Source organism: Aspergillus saccharolyticus (genome assembly GCF_003184585.1).
Source record: "Aspergillus saccharolyticus JOP 1030-1 unplaced genomic scaffold BP01scaffold_30, whole genome shotgun sequence".
NCBI classification, from domain to species: domain Eukaryota; kingdom Fungi; phylum Ascomycota; class Eurotiomycetes; order Eurotiales; family Aspergillaceae; genus Aspergillus; species Aspergillus saccharolyticus.
In genome coordinates this window covers 299,930-317,013 of record NW_020290640.1, presented here as the reverse complement: position 1 = coordinate 317,013, position 17,084 = coordinate 299,930, and the positions used below count along the sequence as shown (strand labels likewise).

Here is a 17,084-nt window from a genome sequence, read left to right as displayed (position 1 = left end):
CATCCTATATATTCTCTCAGATAGCGGTTATGCAGCCACCAACGCCAGTTTAGAGTCATTCCTGGTTTCGGGACACAGACTGAGACAGTCGCGGTGAATCGATTTCATCAATTACCCCAGTGCCGATCTGCTCGTAATAGAAGTTCTGTAACAGTGCTTCGGACTTGCAAGCCCGTCAGTCAAAGTCACTCTCCTACAAAGACAAGAATAGGGCAAAGTGGGCAAAACCACCCGGCTGGTCAGGTATGATCATTCTGCTTTATTGAACTTACCAATTTCTTATGCGTATCTATCTGAGAGCTACAGGACGCTGACACGATCACCAGCTTTCTAAGCGAGGAAGAAGCAGATGGATTACAGACAGTGTATCAGGTGGCGCAGGTGGGTTGCTGTTTGTTTTGGGCAAAGCCCATAGCGGAGATCCTTGCCTATACTAGCATTTCTACCCACTCACAACGACTTCCATAGGATAATCCCGGTGCGAGCCGCAAAATGCATTGTTGATAAACCGATTTTAGTATCCTCCTGCGCGGTCGTACCAATATATGCGAACCTCGCCCGCGCAATAGCTGGCTCTGTTTATATTTGTGCGTATTCTTCGACGCTCCTCGTATCACAAAGAAGGCTGTATTCTACCATGACGTTTGCGCGAACAGGTCAGAAGATACTGTACTTCGTGGACAAACTGTCACCGCTGATAGTTATTCATGTAGTTCAGATCCAGCAAGCGGGACCTGTCGGAAAAAGTGCCGCAAATGCGACCGGACGCGCGCCGTCGATGTGAGATCAAAGGTCTCAGATATGAAGGATACCTTCCGAGATATATCATTGCCGAAAAGATATCTATCCACAAGCGTCAGCGCAGCGAAATGCAGCCTTGTCAGAGTACTCCTTCAATGCTCCCACCCCTAGTAGGCGGCCGTGCTTAAAGCACGGCAATCTTCGTCACGCAGGAAACCGCGAACTCGCAGTCAAAATCACCTCCAACCCTGCGCGACACCACGGGATCTATGCCAGAAGGCCCTGCTAGGATCCATGAAATTCTCGACTCACCAGAAAATCAGAGCTTACTCCTCTACTGTAGGTGAGAGTAGTAGCATGATATTCACGGTCGGTAATGTTGTGCTCAATCAGTTGAGACAAGAGTCTGCAGCGCCTTGGCAATCGACAACGATAACACCATGAACCCGTGTCGAGCGTAACATTCGACCACTCGCATATCAAGATGTGGGCTTTGTACATGCCTCGTGCCATCGGCACTCAGTAGAGTCAGTGACTTCGCTGAGTACTAAACAAAGTGTGGCAGGGATGATCGAGCACCAGATCGCTGGAATGCAGTCACTCGGCACTCTGCTCATTAAGGAAGAACTATATGGACTCAACGCTGAAGAAAGCGACACCCTTGTCGCCACAGTACTTCTCCTCATTCTTTATGATGCATGTTTAGTTTCCCTTTTGTGGGTGATTCCTCTGATTTAGGTAAGGTTTGTGAAACAGGAATCTCCTCACATGGAGTGCATCTAACTGGCACGGCCTATATCTGTCGCAAAATCACCCAGCGTGGTATAGCACTTACGTACTGTACGGAGTACAAAACCTTTGTATATGGCAGTGTAGGCGTCATGGATCCCAATCACTCTTATCTTGCGCACAATTACATACCTTAATCAGCGCGGCGATAGGGAGATCTCCATCCTTGTAGTTCATCGATGAATTACAGTGACAAAGGTGAAGGTGAGATAAGGTTGATGAAGTCACTAGAAAACCAGACACTGACAAAAACCACCTGCAAACGGACCACGGGAAGTGTCATCTCCGCCACCCGTAGTTGAATTGCTGGGTACCGAACCGTCTGGAACGCCTGGTCCTTCCACTGGCTCAACTCTATCGAGATGAGGATGAATTCTCGATGACCTCATCTCACTTTTGAACTTTCGTCCGAGTGACAACCTGCAGCATTAAAAGCGAGCTGGAGAGTAAGCAGCGCATCTTTCTATTATTCCAAATTCGACATCTACAACATCTATCACTGTTACCCTCAAGACCGCCAGTATGGTTAAAGACTTGGTTAGTCTAAATAGCTGTGTGGAACACAGCTTGTGCTAGGTGCTAACTGTCTATCGAAAAAGACTTTTGACGTTCGCTACGACAACGAGCTGGCTCATGATTATTATGGGGATGGAGAAAAGCTGACGAAGATGTAAGTCTGACTACCGCTAGCACTAGTTCGTCCGATGCTGATCGATCTCCTCCCTAGGCTTAACAAGGTCTACGAAGCCAAGCACTTGCAATTCCCGGACAATTTCGACTCCACGCTGACCAGCCCACCCATTCATTTCATGTCGTAAGTAGCGTCAACGGGCACGCTCTTCAACTGAACATGCAATAAGCTGATTTCTCAGGGTCTCTGCGCCGGATGATGTGGAGATAGATGATCTGAGAGAAATTAATGTGCCTCCGGGTCTGAACATCGATATTCTCGACTTCGCGGGTTGAAAGCGCTTGCTGCACGTTTAGCCTACGCAGAGGGCCAGTAACTGAGGCCTATGCCACTAATTTCGGAAACCAGCCGTCTATAACCTAATAAGCGAATATAATTATCTTTACAAATATATTGGATAGTGTTAAAATGAAGGAGACTTCCAAGGAGAGGAGGGGGGCTTGGGATGGAACAGCGGGCCCGGGGCTTAGCGTTGTTGACTAGTCAAATCAATTAGCCTGATCCTGATCAGTATCTCCTCTCTCAATCCCTCAGCTCCCAATATCTACGCGTCCTTCTCCGCGTCAACCATACCATGCCTTTACTCCGTGGTTCCCATTCTCCAATCTACAGCGCGCACACAATAAAAGACGCAACACCCGGGAGGGCACGTTCTCTTGCTTGAAATGTCAACACCGCAGACGACGATGCACCTTCGAGCCCGCCAGCAGCTCCAGCTGCATGTATTGCTGCAGCCGAGGGTTAGAATGCATTAGCCAAGCCTTTGCTAAACCATCGAGAAATGACTATGAGCAAGTAGAGGACCGCATCCAGCACGTTAAATTGCTTGTCGATCGACTACTTCGCCAGCAGAATGCCCGACCGGAGTTACTGCCACAGCCTACAGTGAGCGACCCAGAGACGAAACCCTCGCTCTTTAGTCAAAGCGGCCTCAATGCAGAATCCGCCACTTGTGGCTGTCTCTGCACTTTGCGATTGACACAATCCCAATATCCGGCTTAGGACCCCTCTCATACATTCCTGATCCTCCCACCACTTTCATGGTCTTAGATAAGGGCAAAATTTTTTTTTTCCATTTCAAGCCGGTGGTATCATGGCGAGGCAGTCACTCCCCCGCGATACCTGAGGCAGAGGATGCCGACACGGCGCTAGAACCGCCGGAGTCAGCCACTCAACCGGTCGATCTCGCTCGAAAACTGGTGCAACTTGCCTTGGGATTGCAACAACTCAAACTAACGTCCTCCCCCGAGCTCCGGCTGCAATTGAGGGAGCCGGCGCAAGTCGCCGCACAGCGCTACCGAAATCGAGTTCCGTCCACATCTTTCGCTAATTCCCGAGCGAGCGTTCCTCATCTGCTGACACGTGGATCGATACGCTTCCTAGGTTCTCTTCCAATCTTTCGACCTTCGTGGTTCCTGGAATGGTTAAAATATCATCACCCTGTGCGAATATCCAGGCCAGCGCCAGCTGCGCGGTACTAGTGACATCCTTGCGCTTGGCAATGTCCGATATCCTGTCTAGGACGGTCATGTTCTTGTTAATACTCTTCTCATGGAGCCATGGCAGAACCCAACGCGAATCTCCGGGGCGATTGACATCTCGGCGAGATCGTATATCGCCCCTTCACAGCCCGTTTGCGAGAGGGCTGTAAGCCACGATTCCAACATCCAGCTCCCGTACGGACCCAAGAAGTCAAATTTGTGGAGATGTAATGGCTAGACAAAGCAAGCTATACTCCACCTGCACGCATGGGATGGGATGAACTGCATGCGCACGGCGCAACGACTCGGCACTGCACTCGCTCAGGCCGATGAAATTGATCTTGCCCTCCTGTTTCAGTCGCACCATAGCTTCCATAGTCTTCTCAGTCGGCGTGAAGTTATCCTAGCGATGAACTTAGTACAAGTCTACGAACGGCAGTACTCGGGCGTCGGATCCATCTTGTATCCGTGCGGCGACTCGGACGAGGGACGAATCTCGAAGTTAGTAGCGAGGAACATGTCCTTGCGTTTCCGGGGATTGGCGGCGAACCAATTTCTGATGATCTCTTCGGATGCACCGTATTTATCCGCTGATACCTCATAAGTACAGAGCCTATACAGCCATCTGCGCACGACGCTTGGTGAGTCACGTACCGGTATCCCAGACGGTGTCTCCCCTGTTGTATGCTTCATCCAATAGTCCGAGAATCTTGCCGTCGTCTAGCGGCATACCGTACCCGCTGCTGGCGCCCGTGAGTCTCAGGCCTATGCGAGGGAGCAGCGGCCCAGCGGACGGGACGGCAACTTGCCAAGCGTCACCATGTTGGTGTCACAGGAAAGGCGTCGTGGTGAAGTTGTTTTGTCGTCTGAGTTCAGCCTTCTTGCAGTGAGTCCTATCGTACCCTTTCCTATAGTAAGGGCGGCGATTGCGGCGGATATGAGTTTCTGCATCATGTCCCTCATCGACTATTCCATCGTTCCGTTGAAGTGAGACTCTTATCTCCGCCACTAACTCCACCGCCATCCCCGGTACAGACTAGCATTGTGCTCATGGTGAGTGTCAGCGATAATGCTCGTCGCGTTATATTCGCAGTCGATGAAAAACGATGAGCGACGGCATGAACAAACAGCGGAACTTATATGGTTGACAGCGCTCAAGATGTTCTGTGCCCAAGGGGACATGCAAGGGTGAACCTTTAAAAGACCTTAGTGAAAGAACCTGTGCGAACGCGTAGCCCCGCGCATAAGGTTACTCAATGACAACGACTCTCTGTCATGCATTCGCGAGAGAGATGGCACAGGTGACAGACGCGCCCGTATACGAGAGTGGTGAGGTCATTCCGGAGCACAGAGTTTCGGTACCACCACACCCTTATATTTATAAAAAGACAAACGGCAGAAGTGCTCCCCAGCTGAACTCGGCACAACTCATCCCGCTGTGCAACAGGCAAAAATGGTTCACCTTTCGTCAGTCGCCAAAGAATCGCACGCTCATCGCCACCGGCGCGAGAAGCGTGAAGCCCAGGCATCGGAGGCGGCGCCCTATGTCTATGGGTCTCACTATGCGGTCGAGGAGCTTCCCGAGCATGCCATGTCAGAGCATGAGATGCCGGCAAGTGTTGCGTACCGAATGATCAAGGACGAGCTGAGTCTTGATGGCAACCCGCTGCTCAAGTGAATTTTCCCCTTCACCCACTGCTCCAAAGCGATGATAACATTTTCCAGCCTGGCGAGCTTTGTCACCACCTACATGGTCCGGCTTCAATCCATAGACTACTACGGATCGCAGTTGGCTAATGGGAGCAGGAAGACGAAGTTCAAACCCTCATGTCTGACGCGATGAGCAAGAACTTCATCGATTACGAGCAGTACCCGCAATCCGCACACATACAGAACCGCTGTGTCAACATGATCGCTGGTCTTCTCAATGCACCGACGACAGGACAAGAGGGCTCGGAACAAGACGCCCTCGGCACCTCTACGGTTGGATCGTCGGAAGCGATCATGCTCGCCATGCTAGCGATGAAGAAGCGATGGCAGAACCAACGGAAAGCAGCCGGGAAGGACTGGTCGCGTCCAAACATCATCATGAACAGTGCGGTACAGGTATGCTGGGAGAAAGCCGCCCGGTATTTCGAGGTCGAGGAGAAGTACGTCTACTGCACCGAGACACGATACGTCATCGACCCGGAGGCTGCCGTCGAGATGGTGGATGAAAACACGGTCGGCATCTGCGCCATCCTGGGCACCACCTACACGGGCCAGTATGAGGATATCAAAGCCATCAATGATCTGCTTGTAGCCAGAAATATCGATTGTCCGATCCATGTAGATGCTGCAAGTGGCGGGTTTGTCGCTCCCTTCGTGAGGCCAGAGTTGGAATGGGACTTTCGATTGGAGAAAGTGGTCTCGATCAATGTCTCAGGACATAAATATGGATTGGTAAGTAAGGCCGTGAGTAACTGCAGTAGGTCTCGTAAAGAGCCTGCAACTTGATGGGGCTCAGAACCTGACCAATGGTGCTACTCAGTGATGTGATCTAGTGCTGACACGCGGACGCACAGGTATATCCTGGAGTCGGGTGGGTCTTCTGGCGTGCCCCGGAGTATCTGCCCAAGGAGTTGATCTTCAACATCAACTATCTTGGGGCCGATCAAGCCAGCTTTACTTTAAATTTCTCCAAGGGAGCCTCGCATGTCATTGGTCAATACTACCAGTTGATCCGATTGGGGAAGCAGGGTTATCGATCCATTATGACCAACTTGACTCAGATTGCCGACTACCTGGCCTCGGAGCTCGGAAAACTCGGCTTCATCATCATGAGTGAGGGCAACGGTCGCGGACTCCCACTGGTGGCCTACCGATTGCCCGAAGAGGAGGGACGTCTTTGGGATGAGTTTTCTCTGGCTCACGTACTGCGTCGTCGAGGATGGGTGATTCCAGCTTACACGATGGCACCCAACTGTAACCAGTTGAAGATGATGCGGATCGTGCTGCGGGAGGATTTCAGTCTACACCGCTGTAACCTGCTGGTTGAAGACATTCGCCAGGCAATGAAGTCGCTCGAGGAAATGGATGAGACGATGGTAAACCGGTACAGCACGTACGTAACCTCTGCTTAGTTCATGACCGTCGATCACGATCATTAACTCAGAACAGGTATATTCAGACCCACGCGACTCGCGGGCCCCAGGGACATCCAGTCTACAAGGATGAGAAACATTCACTCCAAGGGAAGACCGGGAAAACCCATGCTGTTTGTTGAGTGGATCATTGGGCTCTGTTCGCTAATTAAGCTTTGCGACCGGTGACAAGTCAGAGAGTGATATACTACAGCTTCGTATTTGTCATTAAGGAGTAATGCAGTCCACAACAAGTTACCAGAGCCAAATCATCGTATTCTGCACCAGAATCCTAGTGAGTAGTGACAATCGGACTGGTGGCGAAGTAAGAAGCACTTCATGTTAATGACTAGTTCGTTGTCCTTCCGGTTTGGTACAGTTTGTTGGAGTTTGCATCCCGCCCCAACCCGAGCGGCGAAGAACTCGTGCTCGCCGACGTCAAACCTGCATCCCTTCCTGTATCTTTCTGCTTTCTTACGTATGTCCTCGACAAAGTCTGAGAACACATGGGAATAGTTCGGTATGCTGTCAGCGGCCGCCTGTTGCAGGGTGCGGACTCGGCTGTAACTAGCGATTTTCCCCACGAAAACCGGTGAGTTGTATTTGCTGGTTTTGGTCAGCGTATCTGATAACACCGCTGCCAATATCTACACGGTACGGAGTACGTCGACTCCTACTCCCAGCCTACGGTCGTGGATCTCCCCACATCTGGCCGGGCTGATTTGAATCACAGTGGCATACGGCCGACTATTCTACGACTCGAGCTTGATTCGTGATTCTAAAAGCGCCATATCAGGCCATCGCCATGTATTGGAGGAAGTTAGACCTTGTTCGTATTTCAATAAAGCACAGAAATCGACCACATCCAAGGTGTTCGACGGTGGGAGAGGGGCGTGCTCAACACGCAAAAAGGACCTGTCATGCATGATCGCTCTGGTTAGGGTTCTGGTACACGAACTCTTCCGTCCTTGGCTTCAAATCAAGGAGAAGCATACATCGGACACATCACATTGGGTCTACCACCTCCAGCACAATAATAGCCTCTTCGATGCATTAGCCTGGAGTTTGCCTGCAATAATTGGACCCACTAGCGGTCATGGCCCTGTCAATCCGGGGTCAATTCGTTCACTCCAGCAGGCCAAACGGAGGTGTTCGCAGCTATGTGTACGTCTCGTCTCCAGTTCACCACCACTACCGATAATCACTCAGTGGGCACCAGCGGTAGTGCCCATATCGATTGAGCCCACAACTCAAAACGCGCAAGCGAGGGGGCTTCGCCCAGTTCTGGAACTATCTGATCTCTGCTCGGGATAATGCTGACAGACCGCTTCAATAGCTCACGCAATGGAGGGTGTTTCGGCATGCCGCATGGCTTTTCGTTTCCCCTGTTCGTCTTGTCTCTGACAGGCGGTGCTCAGGCTGTGCAATTCAGTGTGTAAAAGTCAATTAGGCTGCGTTCATTTGTTGGACTCAACTCTATGAGGAAATGCCATTATAGGCTAGTCCCCCTGAATATCAGGATGGAAGCGGACGCCAGCAGACAGGGCTCTTGTAGTCATATGAACCTCCGACATCCCCTTGTTGTATGATTCTTTTTTCTTGTTTTGCTAGAATATTCCTGCTCCCTGGGATAGCGTACGGACCCTCGCGACAAGACTTTCTGGTTGTTCGTAGCCTCACTGTTACTATGGCACTGATCATTGCCCTGATGATAGCACTGGCCTGCCATGCGCAGGCCAAGGCTGTCTTTGCACACTTTATGGTCTGTCTTCTCCACCGTATTTGTCTCCTGGAGAACATCAACTCTAATGTATCGGAACGAACGTACAGGTCGCGAACAGTGAGAACTTTACCCTCGATAATTGGAGAGAAGACATCCGATCAGCCCAAGCGGCCAAGATCGACGCCTTCGCGTTGAATACAGGCTACGGCGGCCTCTACACAGGACAGCTTTTGAATGATGCCTTTACGGTGGCTGCGGAGCTCGACTTCAAGCTCTTCCTCTCGCTTGACTACTCTGGTGACGGCCACTGGCCCCAAGACCAGGTCATCAAGTGGCTAGGAAACTACACCAAGCTCCCGGCGTACTACAAACACAACAACGAGACGCCGCTGGTGTCGACCTTTGAGGGCTACGAGGCACAAGGGGACTGGGTGAATATCAAGAAGAAAGTCGACTGCTTTTTCGTCCCGGACTGGTCGAGCATTATGCCGGAGAAGCTGGCGTCCTCGACTGTGACGGACGGGTTGATGAGCTGGAGCGCGTGGCCGGACGGCACGGCGGCCATGAATACATCGATGGACGAGCGCTACCTGGCCGCGCTGAAATCCTCCAACGGCACCGACAAGCCCTACATCATGCCCGTCTCCCCCTGGTTCTACGCCAACATGGTGCGCTATAACAAGAACTGGGTCTGGCAGGGCGACGATCTGTGGTACACGCGCTGGAAGCAGGTCTACGAGATTGACCCGGAGTACGTGGAGATCTTGACGTGGAACGACGTCGGTGAGTCGCACTACATCGGGCCCATCCACGAACTTGACCTGGGGACCTTTGTCTCCGGCGGCGCCCCTTTTGACTACGCCATCGGCATGCCGCACGACGGCTGGCGCGCCTTCTTGCCCTATGTGGTGGATGAGTATAAGAACGGCCAAGGCAGCGCCACCATCGAGGAGGAAGGTCTGGTCACCTGGTACCGCCTCTCGCCGTCGTGGGCGTGCTCTGCCGGCAAAACCACGGGCAACACGGCGACGCAGGGGCAGACCACCCTCCCACCGGGCGAGGTGCTGAAGGACGCGATCTTCTTCTCGGCGCTCCTCGAATCCGCCGCCGACGTGTTCGTCAGTATCGACGGCAAGGCCGAGTCGGTTGACTGGTCCGACACTCCCGACGGCAGCGGCAAGGGCATCTACTTCGGCTCAGTTCCGATGGACAACCGCACCGGCGAGGTCATTGTCACCCTCTCACGCGGCGGCCACGAGCTGACCCGCGTGCTGGGGCAGCCCATCACCACGATCTGCGGCAACAATAACATGACCAATTGGAACGCTTGGGTAGGGAGCAACATGACCAACTCATCGGCAGCCAACTCCAGCGCCAGTGATTCCTCCGGCGATAAGGAATCCAGCGCCTGGACGATGCGCTCGGAGTTGAGGGGGTTGCTGATCCCCGCGCTGATCGTCGGCGTCTGTCTGGGGTGGGTAATATGACGAAAGCGATGATTCTTCCGTTGTTTCTTGTATTATGATCTTCATGCCCGGGGAGGAAACGAGGAGGCTCTGGAGATGAATGTCGATGCACGGTGGAGGGTGATAGATCTTGGATTGATACCGAACTGTATCTATGTTATGACGCATGTTTCTTTCTGTTCTTCTGTTCCATTTTTTCTTAATATCTAATTTTTGAGAGAGTTCACAACGCAAAAGTTGAGGATGATGGTCTCGTTGTCACCTTGTTCTGCCAGTTAGTGTGCGAGTGCCTATTTCCTATCTCCGTAGTGAGGGCTGTTGATCGCTCGTCTGCTTATCTACTGCTGCTGCTGCTGCTGCTGCTGCTGCTGCCTCATTCGACTCAGAATTTCGGCGTCGGCTTGTCCCGCCAGCATTTGGTGGTTGTTTTATGTATGCGGCAAAGACCCTGGGCGGCAATCCATGGTTCGACATTTGCAATGTAGGAACCTGTTGCCGCTTGCGGACATTCACTACCCGTCTATCACCGCCTGTCAACCGTGGGTTTCGATCGAACTGTCGGCGTCGCCGACTGGGTGGGACGTGCACTGGCTGGCCCTTCCTCTGATCCTTTGGTCCTTTGGACCCTTAACAGCTCTATCGGTGGAAGTGCTGGTTCTGATTGATCCGCCGGCAGAGTCAAGTCAGAAACCTTCTTTCTTTGTCCGATGAGAGTAGATTGTCGGAAAAGCTAGATCTCGCTTGACGGCTTGGCACGCGCTACGCTTGCTGTTTGTCAAGTTTGATGGGTCATCTGATGGGCCATTATTTGAATCAATGATGATTGCGACACTCACAACAGAGGATATGATATTGGTAGGTGGTGAAGCCTATGATTTGCGACCCCGAACATGAGCGAGCAGCTAGCTTCCTGTAGGGTCTGCGACGGGCTGCGCCGCGAGATCAAAGATAGAACAAGCACTCTGAACAAGACTTGACTCATAATATATTTGCAGCGTGACTGCAGCAGTAGTCGTCTTGTCAAACACCCCTTGTCTTCACTCGTCAAGGCTATCCGCATTGGGATAGGGTTACATTCCAGCCGCGGATAAAGAAGCATCCGCGAATAGCCTCAGTCACCACCGCGAGTCTAGGGGCCGACCGAGTCCAGCCCACAATAGCCCCTCTCCTGTCGGTGGGTGCTTATCGTATGATTAGATGGACTGACGAACATTTCCGAGAGCTCTTATCGGGTGGCACTCTAGAAAAAGAGTCTCCTGCCTCTTTCATGCATAATCCTGGGGGCACCCGCAAGTCTATGACGCAGACGACAAACCTTGGCTCGCCACTCGACAACGGAATCCCGCCAATCCACTCCGGTCTGGGGGTGTCTGGGGGATCAGCACTGACCAGGTTGCCAGACGGGGGAGCCCGAGTCGAGGGTTACATCCTTTTCCGGCCGAGGACGAGACTGTGCTCTCCTCTCCGGGTCCGAGGGATAGTCGAGAGTCGTGACACGCCTGGACCACCGGCGTCGGCCGATATCTGAATCTTTATCGCCTGCCAAGCGGATGCTCGAGCCATTTGCGATCCACTGGATCCGCTTGAAGGATCCATAAGCTTCATGGCAGCGGGCAACCCCCCCTTTGTTGCCTGCCCTGCAGGGTCTCGGGGAGAGAGGATAAATATCCCCTGACCTCCCCTGGCTCTGGATCAGGGGAGCATGACTTTGACGATTTAAACAGACATGTTAATACAAGAATAAAGACTTCATCTGCTTAGATTGGTGGAACTCAGCCTGGTGCTGCTTTTCTTCCTTACATCCATACTACATTTACCACATTCGACTCGGAGGAGAGACACAGCATACATACATATACTTATGCATCCTCCTTGAACACCTTGACCTTCATATCTTACATACATCTACTACAATCGAGATGGCCACCTGCGAAGCACCTCAATTATTCCGCCATGCCTCCCGCCTCACCTCTCCCTCCTCCACATCAATCAACACCCGCATTCCCCCGATCGCCCGCCGCACAATCATCACCTCCTCCTCCTCCTCCTCCTCCACATCTTCCTCCACACCATCAATCATCCCCACGCACATCGTCCTCCTTTCGCGCAACAAACTTCAGCGTGAAACTGCAACCAAAAGCCCCGACCTCCGGCGGTGCCTCGCCCACCAGCGCCTGCTCCACCGCTCCATTGAAGCCGCCCAACAGGCCGTGCGCGCCCAAATGGCGGCCTCCTCTGTGGAGGATGAGGATGTGATCGAGGATGCGGAGTACGATGACTCGCCCTCGTACACGAGCTGTCCCGCCGAGCCAGCTCAAGTCCCGCCTGTGACTGTGATTCGCGAGCAGATCACGGGGGCTGTTCGGGCGATGGTGCGGCGACGGTCTGCTTCTGCTTCTGCTTCCGCTTCCGCAAGTGCCTCGGAAGTTGAAGGTGGAGTTGCACTCCCGACGCGGACTACTGGGGCCGGGGACCAGGCAGCGTTGTGGCGCGTATCTTCACAACACCATCTGCTCGAGACGACGACCACCGGCGGCGGCGAGAGGGTGGGGGCCGCTGAGGTCGGAGACGACCGCACCGCGCAGGCGTTCCTGGTCGGCGGGACGACGGCAAGAATGAACGTCATGCGCAAGACGAAGAGATATACCTCGCGGATTGTGTTTGGGCGGCGGCGATGGCCGCTCTACGGGGGACACGGGCATGGGCAGCTGCAGCCTGCGCTGGTTAGCTGACATGGGCGGGGCTTGGCTTCTGCATCTTGTTTTTAGTTTATGATTGGCTCTATTAGGGAGTTGCCCCTATTTTTTACTTTGTCTTCTACTACCACTGGAGCGTTTTTTTTATTGGGGTAACAGGTAACACAGATTAATATCAATTACTTTTCTATCGCCATGACTTTGGGTTGTTTGCCACTGTAGATTGCATAATTAGCTATGTTGCATTGTGTGCATAACGCTGCCTCACCCAATCAGTATGCGCGTGCGGCATCTAGCTTGTAGGTACCCCAAACAGTGGAAATATTTTAACCCAACTTTCTTTAACTTATTGGTTGAATTTACCTAGTAGTCACCATACCCGACTGCCATTCAACCCAGCAACCCTACATCCAACCCCTCAATTCCCTTCGCAGCTCTCTCCTTCCAATCCTCCCGCCACCGCGACAACGCCGGCCGATCCCTGACCAGATCCCCACATGCCCAGGCGATCCTCTTCCGATCCAGCTCCTCCGTCACCTCATTATCAGGACAGATGATATAGAAACTCCCGGCCGCCATCTTCCGCACCAGAAACTCGACCGTCTCCTGGGGTGTCCAGCACCCGTCCGGCTTGGTGGCAAAATACTTCCTCATCATGCCCGTGTACACCCAGCCCGGCACCAGCAGATGCACACTGACCTGCGGATAGCTCCGATGGAGATCGAAGGCGAGATGCTCGGCGATCGTCTTGACGGCGCTTTTCGAGGCGTTGTACGCCGGGTTCCCGGGCGGGTTGGTGATGCCTTGCTTCGAGCCGGTGAGGATTATCGCGCGGGACGGGGGTGGGTTTTCCGTCGTCGTCGTCGCGGTGTCCGTGCCGGTGACGCTGTCCAGAAAGGTGGCAAGGCCGTTCGTGTACCCGAAGGTGTTGGTCGCGAAGGTGCTCTCAAAGTATCCCGGGTCGTGCCAGGGGGTCTTCTTGTCTGAGGCGGGTGTGGCGAGCCGCCCGGCGTTCAGCATGAGGAGGTCGATGCCCTGCGGGTAGAGCCCGTGGATGGTGGGTTGGAGCTGCGCCCAGTCTTCTTGCTTCGAGACGTCGAGCACAAAAGTGTGGGGTTTGGGGGATGCTGGGTTGGCTTGCTCGAGCTCGGCGGCCGCCGCGGTGAGTTTGGTTGCGTCGATGTCCAGGAGGATCACGTTCATGCCCTCTCGGTGGCAGTAATGGGCGGCGGCGAGGCCAATGCCGGAGGCGGCGCCGGTGATGAGAGCGGTCGCGCCGGGACGGAAGACGGTGGGTGTAGTCATGGTGATCGATTGTGTTGTATGGTGTGATTGGGAGGGTTGTGAAGCGGTTGGAGGGTTAAATTATCAATAATTGGCAAGCTCAAGCATGAGCTCGGCGGATTTATTGCGGGGACACGCGGTGACAGCGGGGTCATCCGGTGATAAGAGGTTGATCTCCGGCTTACTGTTATGAATTGTGCACACTGTATGACTAGCGGCATAGTCCAGGAGCTGATCCTACCTTTCCGCCTTCAGCTTTGACCAATCTGCCGTCCGCTCCTCGGCACCGAGCTTCACCGAGCTTCCGCCGTGAACGCGGATGAGGCCGGGGTTCCCGACCGCAAGTGGCGAACTGAATTTGCCCAGTTTGTTCCTTCCCGCGTCACGAATGCTGTGCAGGCTGTGGGGCGCCTAGCTGTTACGGGACGGATGGATTGTGCTAATCACAACATGCCTTTGAACAAGAAGAATAGCTGAAAGAGTTTTTTATGTTTATACAGGATTCTTTTATATATACTAAGTTAGTGCTAGTCTTAGTATGTAGTAAGTAAGACCTTAGATATTAATTAGTACCTAGAGCTGAGCTCTATACTAGGACCTTAATCCTATAATAGAAGCTATTTTCTTTTTTTTCTTCTACAGCTTATACTGAGCATAAGTTCAAGAATCATAGTATATACTATCTATATTATAATCTAGATAAGCGTAAGTATAAGTCTATAAAAATTACTAATTCCTTCTATCATATTATCAGATGGTTAGTAACTAAATAATTAGAGAAAATTTAACTAGTTCTGAAAGAAAAGAATGATTTTTATAGTATTCGATGACACGGAAGTCATCTGAAAGGCCGTCGCTGCCACTAAGGCGGCGATCAATGCCCTCTTCCTAGAATGCTGGACGGCACGGCTGCCGCAAAATAAGGCTGGCGGAATCAACTGACTGAACTCAACAAGAAACAGCCATGATTTTTCCATGTTTCTCGGATTGCTTGCATTGCCGAGCAGCATCAGACTAGGCTGGCCCTCAGAAGTATGAATAATCATATGGTCTTGGAACCCAATGGGGTCAGTATGATGTACTGCTATATGGTATATCCCTTGCGAGATGCTAGGAGGATTTTCACTATACAGCAAGAGATTTTGAGTACCGCCCGCCAATCACGTGAGTGATAGATTTTCGCCTTTTGATTTTCACAGCTAAGAATGACAACCATTCGGCGCGACAGGAGCGTCTGATATCGCTCAAAATATTTTGGAAGAAAGACTTACTGCCAGCAAGATCTTCTCGAAATCTAAGTGCTCGAGACTTTCTGTCAATTAGAAAACCCTTCTTTCGAATGCAGCCATTGGGGAGGAGACCGTGATTTTCGAAGCACACTTCGATGGGATGATATATCTTCAATCACACCTCACAACATTAATAGCCAAAATCTATGTGCCAAGAGTAATGAAATCGAATCGGCTACCGAACATCTACTACTCAAAGGATATTGGTTCATGGCTCCTTAGCCTCAATCAATGGAACGTCAATATCTCCTTCAGATATTCGAGACTACCATTCTTCAATAGTTGAACCCAAGAGGATTATCTTATTACACATAACCGACGAACCTGCATCTACGCGATGCGAAATAGCCTAGCTATAAGTAGGGGGCTTTGATTTCACATCGAAAATTTACGATGTCTGAGTAGGCAAACTGGACGTCGCTATGAACACGTTGGTACAAGAGATACATGGCCAAAGCTCTTGATTGTTGGGCTAGCGATCGCTCTGAGAACACTGCAGGGCACTCTGTGGAGCTTTAGTCGCTGAAAATTCAGGTCTTCTCAGAATAGCACTCTGCTTGGTATTTTCCAAAATGCATTGATCAGGCCGTTAATCCCAAACTATCAGTTTACTGGTTGTATATCATTTATGATTGTCAACCATGGCCAGATACTAGTGAAGAAGGAGAACCAGACAAGACAAGAGATACAATTGATAGCGGATATAACAGCAGTAGCGATAGCAAGGAACGATGCCCTCGCTATAAGTGTTCGGAAAGTGTCCCAGGCGGAGCTTCTCCAAGAGAAATACTACTATTCCTGAGGTCATAGTATCGATGCCTCAGACATAATCAAGATACAAATACAGATTGGTTCGCAGGGAGCCAGTCAATAGTTAATAGCCACAGAAGGTGCTTATCTCAAACATTTTGTCCACCGCTCCGGATCGAGGCTTTAAAAGCTCGCACAAGAAGAGACATGCAAGAATGCAGCCGTACACATCAACAACGCAAAGCAGTGGACACAACAGCGAATGCCTGATAAGCGGAACCAGTCATCCGCGCGGATCGATCCCGAAGGCTCAAAACCAAGCGCAGCCCTGTATTCAGGCTCTAGACAGTTCAACACAGAACATAAAGAGATAGTGGATATTACCTTGCACGATGACTTCTGGTTTCGCTCTCTGATCAGTACCGACAAACTACAACGGCTATGTGATCATGGCTGCTCTAGCTCACTGAAATACGCGCCTGTTTTTGTCCTTCTAATCGTCGGAGTGACAGACAAATTGTCTAGAGTATCAAGGTTATTTCATATCTTCACAAGCTGGGAGGTTGGACCATAACCCATACAATTTGCGGTTTCTAGCCATCTCTATCAAGACACAAAACATCAACAACAAATCTAGGCGTGGAAATTGATGTACTTTCTATGATCGAGATTGCGCAAAACCACCATCCGAAAAAGCGGGTGTAATGCAATACTTGATAGTACATTCATAGTTTCCATGAGATTCAAGAAAGACCTCTGGATACATGAGGGAATCCTGGAACTTGCCCCAGCTTCTTCAACAATATTGAATGATATCCAAATACCTAGGTGATCTTCCTTCGCTCATGATTAAGGTAGCATGGAACTTCGGCAATCATCGAACTACTTCTGACGACTTCTCGACTCTTACGCCTGGGACAGGCGACGGCAGATGCTCCTTTGACTGTGCCCGTCTTACAAGTACTATCTTACGACCCGTCCAGTCTTAGAACTCCAGTCTTACGACTATCCCGGTCTTACGACCATCCCAGTCTTACAACCTGTAGTCGTCC

General features: G+C 51.6%; 7 protein-coding genes across 7 annotated transcripts; 5 read left to right on the top strand and 2 right to left on the bottom strand.

The window, feature by feature from the left end:
- The first annotated feature begins 1,961 nt into the window (after nucleotides 1-1,961).
- Nucleotides 1,962-2,606, top strand: BP01DRAFT_359010 (uncharacterized protein). Its single transcript, XM_025575569.1, has 4 exons — nucleotides 1,962-2,067; nucleotides 2,130-2,200; nucleotides 2,258-2,344; nucleotides 2,403-2,606. Exons 1-4 carry the CDS (start codon nucleotides 2,053-2,055, stop codon nucleotides 2,494-2,496), a joined length of 267 nt encoding a protein of 88 aa, XP_025429029.1. The 5' UTR covers nucleotides 1,962-2,052; the 3' UTR covers nucleotides 2,497-2,606.
- A 244-nt stretch (nucleotides 2,607-2,850) lies between these two features.
- Nucleotides 2,851-3,390, top strand: BP01DRAFT_359009 (uncharacterized protein). Its single transcript, XM_025575568.1, has one exon. It carries the CDS (start codon nucleotides 2,942-2,944, stop codon nucleotides 3,221-3,223), a length of 282 nt encoding a protein of 93 aa, XP_025429028.1. The 5' UTR covers nucleotides 2,851-2,941; the 3' UTR covers nucleotides 3,224-3,390.
- A 157-nt stretch (nucleotides 3,391-3,547) lies between these two features.
- Nucleotides 3,548-4,653, bottom strand: BP01DRAFT_417630 (Aldo/keto reductase; the record flags this gene model as incomplete). Its single annotated transcript, XM_025579270.1, has 5 exons — nucleotides 3,548-3,842; nucleotides 3,957-4,071; nucleotides 4,137-4,292; nucleotides 4,357-4,506; nucleotides 4,605-4,653. The coding sequence occupies 5 exons, from the start codon at nucleotides 4,651-4,653 to the stop codon at nucleotides 3,548-3,550; spliced, it is 765 nt and encodes a 254-aa protein (XP_025429027.1).
- Nucleotides 4,654-5,129: 476 nt separating this feature from the next.
- Nucleotides 5,130-7,086, top strand: BP01DRAFT_359008 (glutamate decarboxylase). The gene is made up of 5 exons (XM_025575567.1): nucleotides 5,130-5,376; nucleotides 5,428-5,455; nucleotides 5,509-6,144; nucleotides 6,267-6,805; nucleotides 6,862-7,086. The coding sequence occupies exons 1-5, from the start codon at nucleotides 5,156-5,158 to the stop codon at nucleotides 6,965-6,967; spliced, it is 1,530 nt and encodes a 509-aa protein (XP_025429026.1). The 5' UTR covers nucleotides 5,130-5,155; the 3' UTR covers nucleotides 6,968-7,086.
- Nucleotides 7,087-8,511: 1,425 nt separating this feature from the next.
- On the top strand, nucleotides 8,512-10,034 carry BP01DRAFT_301995 (glycoside hydrolase family 71 protein; the record flags this gene model as incomplete). Its single annotated transcript, XM_025572050.1, has 2 exons — nucleotides 8,512-8,586; nucleotides 8,655-10,034. The coding sequence occupies 2 exons, from the start codon at nucleotides 8,512-8,514 to the stop codon at nucleotides 10,032-10,034; spliced, it is 1,455 nt and encodes a 484-aa protein (XP_025429025.1).
- Nucleotides 10,035-11,737: 1,703 nt separating this feature from the next.
- Nucleotides 11,738-12,887, top strand: BP01DRAFT_123033 (uncharacterized protein). Its single transcript, XM_025570418.1, has one exon. It carries the CDS (start codon nucleotides 11,933-11,935, stop codon nucleotides 12,743-12,745), a length of 813 nt encoding a protein of 270 aa, XP_025429024.1. The 5' UTR covers nucleotides 11,738-11,932; the 3' UTR covers nucleotides 12,746-12,887.
- A 42-nt stretch (nucleotides 12,888-12,929) lies between these two features.
- On the bottom strand, nucleotides 12,930-14,307 carry BP01DRAFT_359004 (SDR family NAD(P)-dependent oxidoreductase). The gene has a single exon (XM_025575566.1). The coding sequence runs from the start codon at nucleotides 14,012-14,014 to the stop codon at nucleotides 13,100-13,102; it is 915 nt and encodes a 304-aa protein (XP_025429023.1). The 5' UTR covers nucleotides 14,015-14,307; the 3' UTR covers nucleotides 12,930-13,099.
- Nucleotides 14,308-17,084: the final 2,777 nt, after the last annotated feature.